The sequence below is a fragment of the Rhinolophus hipposideros genome (assembly GCF_964194185.1).
Source record: "Rhinolophus hipposideros genome assembly, chromosome: 6".
NCBI classification, from domain to species: Eukaryota; Metazoa; Chordata; class Mammalia; order Chiroptera; family Rhinolophidae; genus Rhinolophus; species Rhinolophus hipposideros.
Window position 1 is genome coordinate 76,911,452 of NC_138052.1, and position 22,635 is coordinate 76,934,086.

The 22,635-nt window shown below is 37.4% G+C and overlaps 1 protein-coding gene across 2 annotated transcripts in view; it reads left to right on the forward strand.

The window, feature by feature from the left end:
* Positions 1-3,739: 3,739 nt before the first annotated feature.
* The window catches only part of PTH2R (parathyroid hormone 2 receptor), a 55,654-nt gene continuing 36,758 nt past the window's right edge, over positions 3,740-22,635 (forward strand). For both annotated transcript variants that reach the window (XM_081050568.1, XM_081050569.1), the window contains exons 1-2: positions 3,740-4,098; positions 17,249-17,351. In XM_081050568.1, coding sequence (XP_080906694.1) covers positions 4,024-4,098; positions 17,249-17,351 — 178 coding nt within the window. In that variant the 5' untranslated portion in view covers positions 3,740-4,023. The remainder of the gene's footprint in view (positions 4,099-17,248; positions 17,352-22,635) is intronic.

The following is a 22,635-nucleotide window of genomic DNA, read 5'->3' on the forward strand; positions in this document are numbered from 1 at the left end:
GGCTTTATCTTGATTGAAGTGGGCCCTGGATTTATTATTTTTATAATCCTCAGTAGGACATTTTTAAGATTTGCTATTGCTTCTTTTTCATCATTTCCCCTTAAGCTACCAATTAATTATTGAGTATTTTATAATAGCCTTTGTATATTAACAATTATACATTGAATGTGATAGTGTATATGAAAGTATTTTGTAAATACCAAACACTGTCATTTGTGTAATTCTGTACAGCTGATAAAAGTTTTTTTCACTTTGTTATTACGTCATTTAATTCTCACACAAACACTCTGAGGTGACAGGAAACCTGTCCCAGATTAAACAGACAGGAAACCACTTGCACATGAGCCACTGCATGTCATTTTGGGGTACAGACAGATGCCCTCTACTTGGGGAGTACCTTTTCTCTTGTGAAGTATCTGGCTGACACTTGTGTTTAAATGGCCAGGCTTTTTCCTGCTATTTGCTTACTTCCTGAGTTCCAGCCAGAAAGCCCTCAGGACTGAGCGTTGGAGGCCTAATGGCACACAGCTTTCCAAACCTAATAGATACTCAGAAGAAATATATGCCAACTGTTTGCTAGGGGCTTTTGATATCTGGGTTTAATGAATGGAGTTCTACCCTGGGTAAAATGGACAGATGCTTTATTAAACCATCTGCAAACCCTGCTTTAATTTCTAAACCTCTTCTAGTTTAATTTTTGCAACCTTATATGGAGCTGAAGTTGTGATTTTAGAGCTATTAGCAAATGTTTATTCTCTACATTCCTTCAAAATATCTTCCCCATTAAAAAGATGAATTCTTTAATAAATGATGTTATAACTGGTTAGAAACTTGAGAAATTTTAAATCACCATTAAAAAGTCATTACTTTAAAATGTTAAATGCGAAATTTTGAAACAGTAGAAAAGAACAAGGAAAAGATCTGATGAAAGACACTCTAATTTTTAGAATGCAATTTCTTTCTTGGCCTAAAACCTAAGGCAAAAACTATAAAAGGAAAGATTGACAGGTTTAGATACATAAAAGTAAAAAAACCCAAAAAACCCCAAAACTTCTGTACTGATTAAACGTTGCAAATGTTTAAATGTGCATACTATTAGGCCAAAAGTAAAGTTGGAAAAATACTTTAGTAATTATTCCAGAAAAAGATTTAATGTTCTAAATATACATAGTGCTTTTCTACATAAATAGGAAACATTCAAACTCACCACAGTCCTTGTCCATTCATAGACTGACGGTCACAAGACTAAAATCATTAATTAAACAATGTTTTTATTAACAATAAAACAATACTAATCATTATAACTAACACTTATTGAGCATCTCCCCTGGACCAGACATTTTTTTTTAAAGTTATCAGTTTGTAAATAATGTTAACTAATTATTCCAAATTTACCCATAACATAAGCAGTTATGTATTTTATGGCAAAGGTCACAAATATCCTGATGATATCAAGCAATTATGTAATTATTTTTTAACTTACCTAACATTTTTCACTTACCATAGTTTAATATCTTCAAGAGTTTGAACACTTTCAGTTTGGAGCCTGGGGATTTAAACCTATTTATATGAATAGACTGCTTAGATAACATACGTCTTACAAAAATTAATTGTAAGTTCCAGTATATAGGCTTATCTGATTTTATTGAATTTCTAGTTGATAAACAGCTAACAATTTTGGGTACTCTTTTTACTGTAACACAAGTTTTCTCAACCTTGTCATTTGACATTGTAGACAGCTTCTCTGTCTTAAGAAGCTGTCCTGTGAATTGTAGGATATTTAGCAGCACCCCTCGCCTCTACCCATTACATGCCAGTAACATGTAGTATGACACCCCAAAAATGTAACACAACCAAAAATGTCTCCAGATATTGCAAGATGTGCCCCGTGTGACAAAATTCGCTCTGGTTCAGAACTACAGCTATATTGCACAGTAAATTATTCTTGAGTTTTGGGAGGGGGAACAAAGAAATAAAAGGGAAAATGGCTGGAAAAGTGTTTCTGGTTTTGTGAGGCCTAAGAAATATGAACAAAATTGTAATAATACTATTGTACAAAAAGGAGAACACATTTTTCTCCTATGGCACAGTAGTGCCATAATGATTGAATATCTAGACTTTGGGCAAATGACTTAGTGTCTTTTTCCTCATCTATAAATATAATAATAATGTGTATCTCACAGGGTTACTGTAAAGATTAATTTTATGTAAAGTACTTAGAAGAGTAACTGAATGTAATAAAGCACCAAATAAGGTAATCTATCAGTACTATTATTATTACCATTATTTTCTTGCTTGAGTAGGATAATGTAACAGGTAATAATTCTAAAGAATTTAATCAAACCTAAGATTTTTAGATAATAGTGACTATAGAGAGCTCTATTTCGAAAAAGAGCACACACTCACACACACACCAACCCCACATGACCTTGAATCTTAGAGTAAGTGGAAGGTGAACTTGGTAATTTTGCAGTAGTGTGCCTATGAGTCTATGTTGTATAATTTAGATCTTGCTACTTCTGAAAATAATATGAGATTGTTTACAATACATATAAATAGATAATATTTGTTATTTGTTATTAAAATAGAGATAGGCATGAACATTTTCAGACATGTAGAAATAGAAATAAAAGACATCCCTTTCTATTGTTTTAGAGCAGGTGTCCAAACTGTGGCCCGCAGGCCAACTGAGTCCCACAATCCATTTTTAATTGGCCCACAGCAAATTCCAAAAATATATTTAGTTTACTTAAATAACGCAGGTGAGGCAATATGTACTTCACCTCGAGTGAGTGGCCCGGCTGTTTGTGTATTTTACCGCATATGGCCCTTGGTGAAAAACGTTGAAAAAAGTTTGGATACCCCTGTTTTAGAGCAAGCCATAAATAATGTATACTTTTGAAAAGCAAACCCAGTTTTCACTTTGGCAAGCACATGAAAGCCAATGGTGACAAATCTCAGATCTCATTGTCAAGAGATGAGGGAATTATCATGCTTCACCTATGGGAATCTTCCTTCCCAAGTGTATCAGATCCTGGGAAACGGAATATTCTTCAACTCAATGTCTGTAAAGCAAGGTCTCTGGCATCTTGATGATTCTGCTTCAGAGAGAGAGAGAGAGAGAGAGAGAGAGAGAGAGGGAGAGAGAAAGAAAGGAACAGGTCTTGCTCCAGATGAGTGTTTTCATACAAAAAAATTGTTAAGGAATATTGTTTTCTTTAATGCCTGTATCACAAAAGGATACAAAGAATTTGACCCAGAAATTTCTGTTGGAGTTCTCTCTCTCTCTCCCCCCTCTCTCTCTGTTACACACACACACACACACACACACACACACACACACACACACACACACACACACACGGGGTATTATTATAGTTAGGAGGAAAGCAGAGAAAGCAGAGAACTTTGTAGAGGGCTGTAGAGACTGGTGAGCACACAGTCGCGGATGCAGAACGCTCCTGGCCGCGGAAACCTTGAACCACGCTGTCCAATGCCTCCCGTAGGGGGTGGTCAGCGCGTGTCTGGACTGCAGGGAACTTTGAGGCCATTTCCTGAGGACCCAGGGCGCTTCTAGAGACAGGGCGTTGGAACCCGGACAGAGAGATGGTGTGAGTTGGTAGTGGCGGCAGCAGCGAACTGGATCCGTTGTCCTCGGGTCCCCTGGGCTGCAGGAAGCAGAGACTTGGAGAAGGAGCGCTAGCTCCTCCTCGTGGCTCCTGCAGGGGGCGCGGGGGCCGCCCCTCCCGCCAGCGGCCAGGGCCGCGCGAGTCACCGCCAGGACGCGAGAGGCTCTCTCTCGAAGACCGGCCTAAGCCGCGAGCCGCCACCGCAGGACTGGAATCCGAGACGTCCGGGCGCCGACAGCCCAGCCCCGGGCATCCCCTGGCCCAGACCCGGCCGCCCCAGCTCGCCGCGCTCCGGCCACAAGTTTGTCCCGCGCCCGCCAAGTCGCGAGTACGGAGCTTCTCCCTCGGCTCCGGGAAAAGAGTGTCCCTGCTCCTGGCTGGGGTTCGTCCGGACATGGGCTGGCCGGCGGCGTCTCCCCACGTCTGGGGGTGGCTGCTGCTCGGCGGCTGCCTCCTCGCCGGAGCCCAGGTAAGAGCCGGAGCCCCAGGGCACCTGCTTCCGCCCCCAGGCTTTGACAGGAGTTTAGTGATGCTGCAGAGATATGCTTAGGTGAGTGAAGTCCTGCCTGGGCGGGCACTGTTCAGACCAGCATCTTGGCATCTGCAAAGGGGATGTTTAGGGGTCCCGGGGTGCTGGATGAGGAGGGCGAGGCTGGCAAGTGAAGGAACTTTTCTTTACTCTTCGGATCCTTGGTCCGAATTTAATTAATACAAATTATTTTTGTCTGTTGGTAATTGACGGTCACTTTTGAGAACTCAAACTTTTAGGATTGATTGTGACCGCTGTCTGAAAGGATAACTGGTTCTCCTTGATACAGGATCACGTATCATCAAAGCAAGGAGATTAGATGAAAAAACATATCGTGTTAAATAAAGCTCAGTTGTTAAGAATAAGTGGTAGTTGTCATTTCATACTGCTAATACTGTTTAGAGATTTTTCTGGGCAATCGTTCACGATGGAGCCTCTCGAATGTGTAGGTCACAATTCATCCGCACATTTTTTTGTTGTTTGTCAAATAAAATGTAGAGTTTATACTCAGCTCGTCAGATGAGCTAGAAACAGATGTACTGGTGGTGGGTATAAGGCAGTTTTAAGAGCACTGTGAATTTAAACTGAATCAACGTTATTTCTCCCTCCTGTTCGGTAGGGAGCGCACCTTGACCGTCGAATGCAGCCCCGACATTTTTTTTTTCTTCTTTTCTTTTAAATTCTTTCACCGAGAAAATTAGGCATTGATTATGTCCTGATACTATCTAAACTGAATACTATGTTCTTAGCTCTTAGATGACCAATTTAAATTTCAGTTATTCTAAAAGTGCAATTGCTTTTTTAACTACATAACCACATAAATTGAAGGAAATAGTGCCATGCTAAATATTGGGCTTTACCTAACATGATCAGGATGTTTCTGTGAACTTATTCTGTTAAAAAGAAAAATCAAACAATATGTGTGTAATACATTGACTAATAAGATTTGCAATGGATACTTAAGAGTAGGGAATGCTCAAACTTAAAAAAAAAATTCACCAATAGCAGGACTATGACTGAATGGAAAAAAAACTCAAAGAATTTGGTGATAGTTACAAAACTCTGGTGAGCTCTAATGTATTAGGTTGGTGCAAAAGTAATTGTGGCTTTAAAGGTTAAAAACAATTGCAAAAACTGCAATTACTTTTCCCCGACCTATTATTTCCTGCATTTCAGTCTCATAAGATATTTGAATAATCTGCTTAAAAACACTGCTCCCCTGTATGAGGGGCAATTGAACTCTAATCATTTATTTTGCTCAGTATTCTAGATTACTTTTTTCTAAGAAAATGGGAAGATAGTGATTAGTACAACAATAAAAAATCACTATGGGATTATGGGCAGACTATTTCCTTTTCTTTTAGCTTTCAATTAAACAATCAGGCCATTGAGCATTCTTTTCTACAATTTTCAACCAAGGTTTCTCAGCCTTGGTACTAGTTACATTTTAAGCCATATAATTCTTTGTTGTGTGATTGTCTTGTACATTGTAGTATACTGAGCAGCGTCCCTGTAATCTTTCCACTAGATGCCAGTAGTATCCCCCCTTCTTCCCACTAGTCGTGGCAATCAGAAATGTCTCTAGATATTGCCAAATGCCCCTTGGGAGGCAAAATTGCTCTCGGTTGAGACCCGCTGCTTTAAATTGATTTCCATTTATGTTATTACATTAAGACTTGTATAAAATGACAATTTGTGATAATATATTACATTTTTGGCACTTTAAACAAAATCTGAAAGTTAAAGTGATTTACATTGACATATTGACACCTTCTCAGAGTTTCAGTTTCTTCATCTTTATTTCCAGCTAATACATACATATATTTAAACATTTAAAAAATATATTGATAGAAGAACAAAGAGAACTCATCCAAGCAGAAGTAGCTTGTATAGAATAATTCTTTCATATTCAATAAATATTGGATTGCATCACAAAATAGATATCATAGACTGGTACTCGTCAATTGTTTTCAAGATCTCTGTGGTTTTTTGGTTGGCAGACACTTTGCCTCGATGCACAGTTCAAAATTCATTCATTAGCACATCAGATGTTATTACAGAGCACAGCAATCCGTTTCCTAAAGCCAGATTATCACATGGTAATGAGGACCACTGTAGTATTTTCTTTACTGTGTCAATGCATCCTCCTGAAATAGACTCTTAAATGGAATCAGGGGTGCAGTAGATTTACTGGATGACAATGCCTGTAAAAGATAAAGAGATGAAGAAGCAGGATTGGATAGGGAGAGCCTCAGACCAGGATGCAAATTTGATAACGTCTTGGCCCACCCCATGGAGAGCTCTGGGGAAAAGGTTGCCCATCAGGAGAGTCCCATATGATGATAAAGTGGACAGACTCTAGTACTCCCACCGTGCTCAGTCATTGGCTGGTGAGTGTTTATAAGATCATAGACTTGGCTGCAAAGCTGAGATAGATGTTTAAAAGCACTGCAGCTGGAGTCTGTCAGCCAACTGCACTCCTTACAGACAAATGGCTGGTACTTTCTCGAAGGACTGTCTCAGTGGTGTACCTGCATGGCTGCCTTCCTTACAAAATTATCAAAGAACAACACTGGTTTTGCTGGGCTTGAGAGTGGGCTGACCCCATGGGCTTCAGTCACCTTCTCCATGCTTTATGGCTGCAGATTAGTGTGGCTCTCAGAGAGTGTGTGTGTGCGCAGGGAAGTGAGTACAAATCCATCACTACAACTAGAAAAAATTCCCAGAAGCTCATGACATGTTGAGTGGAAGTACTTAAGTTCCATGGAGTATACCAAGTGTGAGAGATACCAGTGCTCAGGTTTTGTTTTCTAGTTATTGCTCCTTTTTGTTTACGTAGAATACTAACACTGTCGTGGACAGTTTGGTGCAGGGCAAGGAGCATTAGAACCCGGAAAATTGCGTTCAAAGTCCTCCTCTGATAATGTGCAACCTCCTCGGGTATGAAACACGATCTCTACTCTTACTCTATATGGTGAGGAAGATGAGCTCTGTTGACCTCCTGGTGTGAAGATGCAGAGTCTACTGGAAAATCCCAAATCTCTTACTGGGTGAGGAAAAAAAATGATAATTAGTGACAATATTTATTTACTTACCATGTGCCAAATACTGTGCTAAGCATTTGAATCTGTTATTTAATTGTCTCATTTAATTCTCATTGTAACTTTATGAGATAGGCACTGTAATTGTTCACACTTTATAAAGGAGAAAATAAGGCTAAGAGGTGTTACATGATATTCTCAAGTCACACAGCTAACAAGTAGAGTAGCCATAATTGACACTCTGGTTTCTACTCTAGAACCCACCCCTCAGATTGAGACCCTCATATTGGAGATCAGTTGGGGACGACTTAGCTAAGTTACATATGTGCACACCTCTGTCTCAGCAATATCCTCTCCTGGGTATATATCCCAAGGAATTTTTCACAGAAGTCCATAATGGTTACTGCAATAATTCGTTGGTGTTAGAGAGTTGAGGACAATCTGGGTGTTCATAGTAGGGTATTATGCAGCAATATAAAGCAATGGATTCCATGTACACAAAGTAGCATGAATGAGATCTTTAAAACAAGATAAGATATGGCACAGAAATAATGAGATAGATGATATAGTACCATTTAGACACATTCAAATACCTGTCCATAAAACAGCAATACATATTGTATTAACATATTCAGATAAAAGATATATGTGTATGTATATTTCATATGAATGGTTGCATATGGGAAGGTAGAGAAGTAGGAGTAAGTATAGAGATAAAAGAGGATTGATAATCAATCAATCAATCAATCAATCAATCAATCAATCAGTAAAGCAAGTAAACCTACATTCTGTATCTCAGTCTCTCATATTAATTGGAAATTGTGGTGATAATAGATGGAATTACCAACAAGCCATTATCGGTAGATTTAAGAATGAAGACATAACTGGGGCATAGGCAGCTTCTCCAAGATGGTAAGCTAGGGGACCACCCTTAGCAAAATCAAACTGAAGCTTGACTACTTTCTTGACTATATTGTGCTTATTTCCACAAGCCCTATTATGTCATAGATCCAATGGTTGGTTGGTTCTTCTTTCTTGTTGACAGCCAGGACTGTTTCCATTTGTCTTCTAGTTATGGGGAAACCTTGTATCCCTGAGGGCTTGCCTTCTCATTGCGACTGTGCTAATTGTGTGTAGTTCCTTTAGCTCTGGGAGCCCAGAAGCAGCAAGATGGATGGGAGCCAGATGTGGCTTTTTCTTGGCAATGTACGGAGAGTAGGTGTCATATCCTCAGAAATTCCTCAATTCTTTGTGAAGAAAAATAGAGCATTTTTATTTTATTTTATTTTTATTAAAGTTATTGGGGTGACAATTGCTAGTAAAGTTACATAGATTTCAGGTGTACAATTCTGTAATACATTCTCTATATCTCACATTGTGTGTTCACCACCCAGAGCCAGTTCTCTTTCCATCACCATATATTGGATTCCCTTTACCCTCCCCACTTACCCTCTGGTTATAGATCATTTTAAACTAACATTCATACATTCCATTTATTTCCTATCTTGAGCTTCAGTTGGTTTTGTCATCTGCTAGAATACATCTCCTTTCTTTCCTCTGTGTTTAATTTTTGCCTTTTCTCTGAGTTATTCTTTAAATTTTTGAATGGCAATGCGACTTTAGGCAGTCTATTTCACTTCTTTGAGCTTCCATTTCCTCCCTTCTAAAATGAGGGCAATAATGGCATTTTTCTCATAAAGCATGAGAGTATTGAATTTAAAAATACACAAACAGATAAAGGCCTTAAGGTGTCTGATAATAAAAATATCCTCTCTTTTTTACTAGCCAATTACTAAAGGGCTTTTTAAATGGAATGATTATTAGATTGAAATTATTTCTAACGTGATTGGGAGCCACTGAAGACTTTTAAATGGTGTGTGTGTGTGTGTGTGTGTGTGTGTGTGTGTGTATGTGTGTGAATTTTGCAAGGCTGTTCTGTCTGCCCACAACTCTTTCTTCTACTCCTTATGGTTTCTTCTTCAGAGCCCAGATGGACATTTTATTCCTAATACTGACAGATGCTATAATCTTACATTTATTAATATGAGTACTTGATTAAAATCTATCTCCCCCTTTGAAGAAGTCATTTGAAAACAGAGCAACTAATCAGAAAGCAGCTTCAGCCATCCTGATAGTCATTGGTGTGTTCTTGTAGAAGTGGAGATGCAAGGAGGCAGCTGGAATCAAAAGATGGTTACAAGGTACATTAACCTGAAGGAAGAATGGTTGGGGCAGGTATGGGGAAGTCAAATTTTTAGATAAGCTGAGTGATGGGGAGCCTGTGACATATTTACTAGAAGGTTGGATATTGGATTATGGAGCTTGAGAAAAGCTCTGGATTGAGCATTATCATTTCGTAGGGAGTACCTGAAACCACATATGTGAATAATGTTCTCAGTGAGAGTATAATGGCATTGAAAGGGCTGGCAAACTTGTTTGAAAAAGAGCATGCAAATGGCGTTCAATAAGATTACCTATGGATTATAAATTCACAGGGGAAAGGGATTAATAAACGATTTGGAACCCTCTGTGACAATTGGCATGGTGACTTTGGGTGGTAGGTTCTCTATACCTGTTTGAATAATCTAATTTGTATTTCTTTCATTCTGAGAAAATTCATCCTCTTTGATCCTACTTGGAATTCAAGTCTCTAATCATTTATTTTAATTTTAAAAAGGTCATTGTGTTCTAAGGGGCAGAGGTGGCTGCCTTGGGTACAAATGATGCAATGGGACCTGCATCTATCTGGTCATGAAGATGGAGAGAAGAACACAGCTGATAAAGCATACCTTTATGAGGATTTGGTGTTTCCAGAGCTCTCTTACCGTAGGAACTGACAAGCAGGCTAAGTTTGAATTTGGCAGTTACTCCATTGGCTGATGGAATTTTATAAAGAAAGTAGATTATAGCTTTCTGGAGGGAGAGGGAACTATGTAAAATGTTTAAGATCATGGACTTTGTTATCAGAAATGAATTTGGAATCTCTTTCCTTTAGCCGTAACTTAACATCTCCAAAACTCAGTTTCTTGATTTACAAAATGGGGATGACCTAAGGCTAAATTCATCGTGTTGGTGTGTGGATTACATGCAAACCTCAGGAGAAGCATTTAAAGTACTGCCTATCACAGAATTTGCTTGCCGTGTGTGTTGACGATTGTTATTATCGTCATCATTATCATAATTTCTATTACATTTCCTAATTACTTCTGGCTGGTATAGAGAACCTCTATTATTTTTATGGATTGATTTGTACGTGCTAAGTTTATTCCTGCACAGTAACAAATTTCTTCATTATCTATCTCTGTTATTTCTTTTTATCTTGTGTCTTATCATATTGTGTTAGTTAGAACTCCCAGTATCACACTGAATGGTAGTAATTATTGCAGGCCTTTTATCTTATTTATTACTTCAGTAGGACTGTTTCTACAGATTTATCAATAAGTATAATATTTGCTGTAGACTTTTAATGTAACATCGTTGCTAATTTTGTTACGTTGTTAAATGTCAGGCTAGTATAGAAAGTTTGAGTGAAAACATGGATGAGTTTTAGTCATAAATGATATGTTATTTCTTTTTAACAAGTCCTATTAGTTGTTATGAGTTCCTATCACAGATATTGGGCTACTGAGGGCAAGAAATGATTTTTAATCATTTCTCTACAGCGTTATGGTACTCAGTAGATGCTCATTAAGTATTGGTGAAATGTTTGCATGATCATAGGTAAAGTGGTATTATATGTTGCTACTTGAATTAGTAAATAAATCAAATATTCTTGTTAGTAATAACATATAGATTTATAACAAATCAAAATATCTAGCACACAAACAAAAATGTTGTTTAAAACCATTTGGCCAAATATTTGTGTGACAAGATTGGAACAAACTCGCATGTGTAATGCAAGTTCCTGAAGATAAACTTCTGCCTCTCTGTTATGAAACCATTTATGTCAAACTGCAAACTGGCTGAAATTTCCTAAATGAGAGTAACATACTACTTGTTACTTCCCTATTTATATCATCAGAGTAGCAGTGTTTTATGTGAGAAAAAGGTTTTCAGTTATTTTTTAAAATACATTTTTCTGAGAGCAAAGATTGTGTTTAACAATGATTTAAACCACTTTTGTGGGCATGAGATATGTCTAAGCTTGCATATTCTGCCTACACCACGGAGAATCTGCCTTCAGAAAGGCACTCATGCAGATAATGAGTGACAAGGTGGAACTTCTCCTTTCAACGGAGATTCGGGCATCTTATTTCCTAGATGACTGAAGTCTGTAAGACACAATATCCAGAAACTTTTGGTAGTTGTGTAAGCAAAACTTAAGCACATTTTTCATGTTGATTAATTGAACTTAGAGATATCGAAAAACTAGAATCTTTGTGTAGCATCAAAAATGGCCTTTATATTCAATCCAAAAGACACAGCATACTTCTGTTTCCCACCCAACTGGTAACATATTAGTAATGGCATTTTGTTTGTGAGTCTATTGCATTGTTTTTTAACACTCATGGTAACTGTGTAGTATGTGCCTGAGAGCCATATTGTACCTCCTGACCTACCCAAGGGCCAGATCCATGGCTTGGATTTCTTTTGTATCTATCTTCTGCCATAGTGTCTGTAGATAGTATCTTCCCCATGGTAGATCTCAGCAAATATTTGTAGAATAAATGTGCTAATGCACCTTGCTGCTAAACCAGCACAAACAGTAAAGAGTAAATGGAAGGCTTTTCTGTGAGCATAGGAGATACTCTCTAATTAAGTTAAATTAAAATAAATTAAAAATTTTCTTCCCTAGGTCTTTCCATTTTCAATTCAATAAAATTGCATTGGACTGCTAAGTATTATATTTATTGTGCTGGCTCTTAAAGTGACTAAGACACCTTCTAATCTGGATGATTGCCAGTAATTACAAATAATGCAGAGATGAGTTCTTTGCCTCTGGTCATGACTTCTCTCTCCCCTCCTGCAATATCTCTTCATTTTTCTTCTTTCTAATGTATCTGGTCTGCATTATACTTCCACATTTGTGCAGTGTAGATGGTAGATCCTCAACTGGAGATGGGAAGGTCCTGCCTGATCTGTTTGCCCAAGGTTTCTCATGTTCAGCGTTTTTTTTTTTTTCCTTTTTCTTCAGTAAGTTTATTTTGGTCAAATATATTTAGAAGGTGATAAAAGTATAGACCTGGTGATAATAACAGTATAACAGTTAACCTTTATACAGCGTTTATTATATAAAAACACTTCATTAGGCACTCTATATGCATTATTTTCTTTAATCCTCAAAACCACCTTATGAAGAAGGTGGTTTTCTCCAATATCCATTCCGTCCCTCACCAATTGTGTGGCAAACAAGGACAAGTGGTAGAGAAAGGATTCACTGAAAAAAGTGCAGAACCCCAAATCCCTGCCCTCATGAATATCACGTCTCCTCAGTCTCCCAAAGCCTGCTCTACCTGAGGATTTACATACACGTGCCAAGAAATTCCACCTTGTAACTGCGCAGTGGAGGTGAAGTTTAGGTTCCCCCGCCAGCTCCTGTGGACACCCAAGATGAAGAGCTCCCTGTTACTGATGGATGGTGGTGTGAGTTTGCTTCTGGGTGGTCTCACCAGCACCACAGTGTAGTGGCCTCGTTGCTGCCACATGGACTCTTATCTGCACTGGGTCTTCTCTGACTCTGCCCCAGTGGGGAGATGGAGGGAAACCCTGTTATCTGTTACTGTCAGGTCCCGTGGAAGTCCAGGCTTCCCACATGGTCTCCACTGACACCTAGGATGGGGGCACCTTGAGGGGCCTCATTCCAGACCAGTGTGGTGGAAGTGCCCGCTGTCTATTTTGCTCTGAAACCACTCTGGGGAGGGTGCAGGGGCACCTCCTTACAGTCTGGCAAAGGTGAAGTCTGGGCTCTCCACCTGACCTTTGCTGGTGTGGACTGGGATAGAATTACAGTGTTTTCTGTGGTGTTTGGGTCATGCTGTTATTGTCTAAAAGTTTTCTGTCTTATCAGGCAGCCCCTTTCCTTTCTTTGCTATAGAAGCAGGGTTTTCTTGAGACTTTTTTTTTTTTTCTGTTTTGGTCAGCACCTACTGGTGTTTCAGAGCTGCCAGCTTCTACAAATTCAAGTCAGGAATATTGAGACAACAAGTATACCCAGAGAATTTCCCACTGTGTTGTTCTTCAGGATCTGAAGTCCTAGCTGGTCTGCTTTCTGCTCTCCGCCAGTCAGAATTGTCTTATGTTCATTTTATATATAATGTCCAGAGTTTTTAGTTGTACTTATTGGGAGGAATAGAGGAAAGTACATGTATTCCATTGTACTGGAAGTAGAAGTTTCAGAATGCTTATTTTTTAAATACATCTAATTTATGGATTCATGTTTACTTTAACATGAAGTAAGTGTACATGTTGTAATTATGAAAATTTACATATTCTTACATTAGCAGTTAGTATCTCTAATGACAACTTTAGATACTTTTAATAAGATACACATAATCAAATTAGGCTTCTTTTACCTATCAAGTATGTGACAGATTGAAATTCAACATTTTATTTCAAATCGTAAATGATCATTTGCCCAGGAAAAATTGCTAACATCCATTTTTCTAATCATACCACTTTGTTTTGGTTGCAGTTATTGCTTTTGGAGTAACCTTGAAGAGTGGGCATTGAAGCAGATATTGAATATGAAACATTGTAGGAGATATCGAGTATGAAAAGTGCTTTTCAGTTTTAAGTAAACTATGATTTTACTTAAGTAAACTATGATTTTAATGGCTCGCTGTGGTGAAGAACACATGTATCTGTAACAAAGGAGGAAAAGAAAGCAATATAAAAGATGTTAAGCATTTTCTTACTCTCACCTGAAATGACCAGAGATCAATTTAACAGATTACAAATTAGCACATCCTAATCAAACTGGCTCCTGAGTTAAAAGGGCCACATTTTTTTAGAACAAAATATCTTTAACAGCTGTAGTTTATAAAAGCTTATGTTCCTGTAAAGGTTATGCCAGTGAAAGGGCCATATATGCACAAAAGGAAACAAAAATGTATTTGTTCAAGTAAAAATGATACAAGGAGTGATTTGAAATGCTCATGTTTGATATTGAAGTCAAATTTCTCTGAGTTAAAAATTTATAGTTCTGCAACCTGGTCACATCGTCCCCAGAGTTTTCGAGGATTTAAGTCAAAGAAGGTAACTACTGAGCTGAAAAAATAGTCAGGAAAAAAAAATGGACGCAATTTGGATGGTACCTGACTTTTTGGACAATGAATGGGGAAGAAGTCAATTTCTCTTCCGTGCCCACTCAGATGACACATGTGTTTTCATTTCATTCTCCCTTTATGGCATGTGAGATTTTATGGCTCACTTTTAGTGTGCTTACTTAGAACTCTGAATCTGCATTGTGTTAGCCTTATAGTTAAATTCTGTTTTGTATGCCAACCTCCCAAATTAGTTTTTGATTATTCTCTCTTTTCATGAAAAAAAAGCACATTAAAATTAATGTGGCCATTGACCTATGCATATTATCTGGCAATCTCTGAAACTATATACCTGATTATTTATTGAGCTATTCTTTATATTATAAATATATTAGAAAATAATAAACTCATGATTTTCAGGAATAATATAATTTTTTGATACTTAACTAGTTCTTATACATTTTTCTGTATCCTACATTTCAGTTTAACCTCTCAGTCTATTATTTTATGTGTTAGATAAAAAAACATAATTTAAAATCATAATTATCAATAACATCTAAGTGTACTTCCTTTAGTTAATGCTATAAACATCTTTTGATTTCTAATGTTCTGTCCATTATATCTTATTGAACAAGATAAAAAGGCTTGTTTTTCCATGTTGCTTAAGTAGTGATTCTAGAGAATAAGTGTATTTGCAGCCTGAAATTAAAGTGTGGTATTTGCAAATTAAAGATGTGGGATTATAGGGAGTGTGTTACGTAGATAAACGTTTTATCATCTCATTTGATTTAAGAATCTCTGCGTCCCTAACCGAAAACACAAACGCAAAGCTCTGGACCTTATTATTGTTAATAAATCTGCAGAACACACAATACTGAGTATTCTCTTTCTAGGAAATAGATGATCCCTTGCAGAAAATTGTGTGGTTGTTTAAAAATATATTTACAAGCTTTTGAATACCTCCCTGTAAGATTAATTTGTCTCCCTTTGAGTGAGAGTTGGTGACTTGCTTTGAACAAATATGATGGGATTAATCATGAGTCACATCTGAGACTAGATCATAAAAGGCATGTGGTTTCCTCCTTGTTTTCTTTCTGAAATCAGTCATTCTGTGGGAATCCAGGTGACAGGCTGTAGAGACACTCAAGCACCCAGAGAGAGAATTATGTGGTGAAGAACTGAGGCTTCTTCCCATCAGCCACTGAGGAACTGAGGCCTTCTGCCTATAGCCATGTAAGTGGGCCATCTTGGAAATGGGTCATCTAGTCCCAGGAAAGTCTTCAGGTGACAGAATCTATGGCTAAAGTCTTGACTGCAATCTCATAAGAGACTCTGAGCCAGAACCACCCAGCTAAGCCTCTCCCAAGCTGTGGGATAATTAATATTTAGTGTTTTAAGCCCATGTAGGAATTAATTGTTTAAACAATTAATATTATTGTTTTAAGCATAAAGTTTTGCATTAATTTGCTACAGAACCATAGTTGACAAATACAGATTTTTTCCCTCCTTAAAATTCTGTTCCTCTAGAATCACTCTTGGTACCAAATGAATTGTATCATGTTAGATGGAAGCATGACTTTGTTATTGAATTTGCTGGAAATTAAGTGGTTTAGAGAGATGTGTATGGGTGCCAAGTTGACAGAGGTGGATTTTGATGGCTCTGTAATGTGTCAAGTTGGCTATGTTAAACTGTATTTCCCAGAATCCTTTTCCTTTTATGTTTCTGGGTAGGGTGAGCTACAAGAGACATTTTTTCATGAACATTGGAGGGCAGAGGTGAAGCAGCAGCCACTTTATTTTTTATTGTCAGAAGGTCAAGGCAGGCACTTTTGTATCTCACACATGTTATTGCTTATCTGCTGGCTCATCTCACTAGAGAGAGGCAGCAGCCAGGCCTGCAACTGCTCTACCTTTCCCTGGGTCCTCTGTTAACTTCTCTGATTCTTGGGCCAAGTGCATGTTTAGGTCTATGACGAATCTAAAGATGTTGAGTGATTTGCCCAAGGTTTCCTGGTAATATATATTTTTTTAAAGATTTTATTGGGGAAGGGGAATAGGACTTTATTGGGGAACAGTGTGTTTTTTCCCAGGACCCATCAGCGCCAAGTCAAGTTGTTGCCCTTTCAATCTTAGCTGAGGAGAGCGCAGCTCAGCTCCAAGTCCAGTTGCCGTTTTCAATCTAGTTGTGGGGGGTTGAGGAGTTGAACCAGCAACCTTGTAGTCAAACCCGCAATCTTGTTGAGAGCATGCGCGCTAACCAACTGAGCCATCCCGCCGCTGGGAGCTCAGGGGCAGCTCAGCGGTCGGTTGTTGTCTTCACTCTAGTTGCGGAGGGCGCAGCTCACTGGCCCACGTGGGAATCGAACCGGCAGCCCTGTTGTTCAGAGCTTGGCTCTAACCAACTGAGCCACCCGGCAGCCCCATCATGATAATTTTTCACTAGAGCTATCCTTAGTCATCTAGTTCATTCTCTTTCTATGTGCTGTAACTGACATATTGCAAGAGAATTAATAAAATATTGGGTCTCTGTAACAGTTTAGGACATTTTCAATCTGTTAATTATTTTTTCTAATTATATTATACCTAATATAATTAGCTATGTGAAAATTTTCTAGTATGCGATTTTTTTTTTTCTTTAGGCAGTTTAGGTAAAAAGATTATTCTAAAATCTTATACATTGATGGATTTTGAATTTTGATTCAGATGAAGGATTATTTCAGATAGCTTCGTATCAAAACTTTAATTTTCAATTGTATTAGAAGGTAAAATAATGAAAGTTTGTATCATGGCTTTAAAAAAAGATTGTGATAATGTTTTTTACTGTTTATGTTTTGTTCATCTCTACAGCTGGATTCTGATGGCACCATCACTATAGAAGAACAGATTGTCCTTGTGCTGAAAGCTAAAGTACAGTGTGAACTCAACATCACAGCTCAGCTCCAGGAAGGAGGTAAAGATGCTCAGAAAATTGTGTCCTCCTTGTGCCCCTACCCCAGTCCGCATAAAGATTGCAAATTTCCCTCCTTAGATAGTATTAGGGAAACCCTCATCAGTGATTCCATGTTTCCATGTGGAAGGGTGTGTAGTAGAATGAGGGTCTTGCCATCTCTTTAACCCACAAGCTTTTCCCTCCATATGGAAGGAGTGACTTGCTTGATTTGTGGGTTTGGGAATAGGAACTGTGCCTGTCAGCCTCTTCCTCTGGCCTCTCTTTGGGATCTGTCTGCCTGCATAGAGCATACATACAGGTTTATCCTTGATCATGCAATAAGCTTGGAGGGGCAGGCTCTGTCCTTGTGGGTATTGCCTGTAATTCTTGGTAGTATATAAAAGTCAGAGGAGAAAATAAGCAAGCCCATTTATATGTACATAGGCCATGTTCTCCCAAACACTTTTTTCTTAATAAAGTGATTATTTGATCTCCTACTGCTTCACTCCTTATGTAATTTCTCAAATAGTTCCAAATTCAGCTGGGAATGGAAATACTATTTACTGAGCCCCCTAAATTCCCAGCAGTCTGAATGCAGCAGATAATGTCCTTAAAAATACGCCCCATAATAAAATATGTAGTTTGGTATCTGCTTCATACTAGTCACAAAATATTAAAAAAAAAAGTTTTGTGATTGATTTCTCAATTGATTATTATCAAGGAATGTGGTCTGTGTGACACTGATTTTTAAAAATGTGTTGAGACTTACTGGTTTGTATAGTGGTCAATTTTGATAAATGTTCCACGTGGCCTTCAAAGGCATGTGTATTGTCTATCTGAGTACATCGTTTTAGTGTTCACTAGATTAAGTTTATTGGTTGTATGGTTCACGTATTCTGTATCCATAATGATTTTTCATCTGCTTGACCTATTCTTGTCGGAGGTTATATTTTAAAGTCTCCCATTACGGATGGTGAATTTTTTGCTTCATATGTTTTGAAAATATGTTATTAGGTATACACAAGTCTAGAAGTGTTGTATTTCTTGGTGAATTAAACAATTGTCAACATGAAGCAACCCTCTTTATCTCTAGTATACTTTTGCTTTAACTATTAAATACAAGTAAATATATGTAATATAAATTATTCTGTAAAAGATAACAATGTTAATAGGCAACATTAGTTTTTTTCTCTCGGTAGACATTTGCCTTACATATCTTTTCCCATCCTTTAAAAAGGTTTTTAATTGTGACAAAATACATGTAACATGAAATTTACCATCTTCAACATTTTTAAGTGTACAGTCCAGTAGAAGTGTATATTAACAACACATCTGGAGCAACCAGCCACCAGATATTTTTCATCTTACAAATTGACACTCTATATCCATTAAACAACTCTTTATCTTTTTGCATTCTTTTGTTAAACATTTCTGTACACTTATGTTTTGGTAGTATCTTTTATAAATAAGACAAACATGGGCTTTTTCTTGTTATTCATTCTCATAATCTTTGTCTATTAACTGAAGACTTTGTCTCAATTATGTTAATTGTGGTTATTAATATATATTTCCATCAATTCTACCACTTTATTTGGACTTTTAATTTCACCAGCTCTTCCTATGTGTCCCTTCCACTACCCACCCCTGCCTTCTTTTGGCTTCTTTTGAACTGATTGAGACTTTTTTCCTTATTTCATCCTTCATCTCCCTGCTGGTTTGGGAGCTACACATTGTATTTAATTCTTTTCGTAATTAGCTTAGAAAAGCCACAAATACAGTGCTTCCTGATCCTATGGCATAATTTCTGGCCTCAGATTTATTCTTTTTAATTTACAGCCAGCTAAGCCATGTTTTAAGAAACAAGATTTTTATATTAATTCAGCCTTTGTAGGTATGTTGTACTAGGAAGCAGTTGTCTGAATGACCAGACTAATAGTGTCAAAAAGGGGAATCGCTCATGCGACCTCTAAAGAATACTGAAGGACCACGTCACCACAGAGGAATTTATAAGGATTATTATCTATGAGGGCCGAATGAACTATTTTCTATGAAGCATCATGAAATTTTGAGCTAGAAGATATCTCCGAGATTACTTAGTCCAACATTATCATCTTCAGAGTCCCTTTAACAGTTCAACAAATATGTTGTGTGCCCACAGTGTGTTGCTTCTGTACTAAGCGCTGGAAAAAATGAATCAGATTCTGTCTTTGCCCCATGGAGATGATGATACACGGTAGTAAGAAAAACCAACACAGTTCAGTATGGTGTTATTAACACCAGAGGTACCACAACTATGGAATCACTGAAAAACCTTCTTAATTCATTGGGAAGGGATAAGAGGAGTCTTCATCTCATCTTAAAATTAAAGGATAGGAATTAGGTGTGTAGAGGAGGAAGTAAAAAGACATTCCTGGCAGAGGGAATAGGATGGGTAAAGGCAAGCAAGTGTGAATCAGTCACACATCACAAGAGCTACACATGAAAAGAGTAAGTGATTTGAATGTAATCCTATTGTAATGTCTAAAATTTGTGAAGGTGGGAATCATGTGAAACGTGTAGATGAGTAAATATTAAAAGAGAAAAGATACTTTCTTTTTCTCCGTACAAATAGGATAGAATTAAAGCTGGCCAAACTTTGGCCTATATTTCAATGAAAAATGTCTAATTGTATGTAAATTGACTCCAAATTTCTTCACTGTATGTGTACAAAAGTAGAATGACATTTTGATATCACTAGGTAATCTAAGAAATTTTCATTTCCAAATTTTTCTAAAATTGAGATATGCATATCAAAATATTTAGGAGTAAGCTGTTATGCTATTGGCAATTTACTTTAAAATACCACAGCAAAAAATAAATTAGATGAAATAACTATGGCAGAATACTAACAAGTGTCAATTCTAGATGATGAATATATAATATTCTCTATTTTGTTTATGAAAAAAAATTTATAATAAAAATAAAATTTTTCTTCATGTCTATGAAAGAAAGAAAAGGAAATATAAATGCAAATACCTAGTTATAAAACTATTCAAGTATTTAGAAAGAAAAACCAAAATGGTACTGATCCCAGTTCCACTTTACAAATGTATTGTCACATTGTGCTATGCGTAACTGTAGTACTGAAAAGAGACAAAGTTAGAGACTTCAAATTTTAGATTGTTCTGTGTAAATATCATGGTTTGACAAGCTTCACTAAGAATTACTTTGTCCTGGCACATACAAAAGATTACAGGGCATGTAATTAATGGTGTTAATTTATAAAGGGAGATTGGTGAGTCATCAAGCAATTAATTAGTTTCTTGCTAAATAATGATATTATTTACTCACATAGGAGGTGAAATGATGATAAAAGAGTAGATATTAATTAAGATCTCTGTATTATCTGTGAGGTCATGGCTTCCCCAATCTTTTCAATCTTTTGTGAATATGTATCATTCTCTTTGTCATAAAACAACCAGAGACATGAATATGATTTATAGAAACGTTATTTTGGGAACTATTAGTTTTCTGAATTTTTGGGGTATGTCGGTGTGTGGGGTGTTATCTTGTAGGGAACTACAAAATGGTCCTTTTCAGAGCATGAGGAAAAATCAGATTTTTCTCCCTACCAGTTTAAAGACTACATAATTATAGAATAAAGTGGTCAGTGGATTTTAGACTTTTATGAAGACCTTATTCTATCATGTGACTTACTCTTGCCAGAACATCTCACATGGCATTACAGCATACATTTTTAAAGGGAAACATTACAAGAACATAAGAATGTGTGTTCAGGTCCAGTTTATGTAGATTGCACAATAGATATCTGGTAAAGGATTGGATAGTTCAGGGTGCATGACTTGTTAAAGACAAAGGGAATGGATGGGAGTCCATATGGAATGCTATCAAGATAGAGAAGAATGTCTAGGGCAAAGTTGTTGGGTGAGATTGATTCACTACACTCTGTTTAAACAAGGAGAAAAACAAACAAAAAAGCAGGTAATGGTGGAAAGGAGCAGATGAAACTGTGCACCAGAAACAGAAATCAGTGTAATGAATTCCTGGGTTGCTTGTGATACTTAAAGCACAGGCTTTTATTATGTGAACAAAGAGAGACTGTTTAAAAAAAAAAATGTGGGCAAGGGGAGACATTGTCTTATTGCTTCAGCAATCCACAAAGCAAACCAAGTATTTGTTTCCAAGTGATAATGGTGGACACTAAGAAGTTAATTTCACGTTTATGCCTAATTCTTTTCTGTAGAGATCAGTGTTTGTGTGAGATTCTATTATGCTGACTATTCAAAACTGAACAAACAACTTGACATCCAGAACATTAGTGAGAACAAAAATCCCCAGCTGCAGTTAGTGTAATTGGTCATTAAAAAATTTAGAGACCTATAATGGATAGTACTTATGGTAACAGAATAATGGCTTCCCAAAGATGTCCACAGCTAACATCTGGTGTTATGCCTGTGTATGTTATGTTACATGACAAAAGGGGTCTTGTAGATGGAATTAAGGTTATGGACCTTAAAATAGGGAGATCATCCTGGATTATCTGGATGGACGCTTAAAAGGGGGGAAGGAAGACAAAAAAGTCACAGAAAAGGGGAGTGGAGGAGAGAGACTCTAAATGTGAGAAGGACTTGATTGCTTTGCTGACTTTGAAGAAGAAGAAGAAGGCCATGAACCAAGGAATGCAAGTGGATTCTAGAAGTTGGGCACAGCCCTTAGCTGACAGTTAGCAAGGAAACAGGGACCTCAGTCCTGCAACTGCAAGGAACTGAATTGTAACAATTGGAATGAGTAAGGAAACAAATGCTCCCTCAGAGCCTCCAGAAAGGAATGCAGCCCTGCCCATACCTTGATTTTGGCCTTGTGAGTCTATAAGCCATGCAGAGATCCGGACTTGGGATTTATAGAAAAAGTGAGTTAATAAATTTAGGTTATTTGAAACCACTAAATTTGTAGTAATTTGTTATGATAGCAAAAGAAAATGAAAACAGCAGTCATTACAAGTCATCTCTTTTGGGGAAGTTGGGGGTGTGACATCGCTGATATGCTCTCTTCTTGGAAGTTCAATAAACAACTAATGAAGAAGAGTCTGGAAGAACAGAGTGTTGACACTGACAAAATATTAAGCTCTTGACAAGTTCCAGTGGCTGATGCATGAAATAAAACAGACAAAATCCCCAACCGTCAGGGTCCTTAAACCCTGTAGTTTAAGAAAACAATAATAAAATAACACAGAATTGGAAGGTGATGAGCCTTCAGATGAAAAATATAGCCGAAAAGGGGATAAGGAGTGTTTCGGAATGTAGTT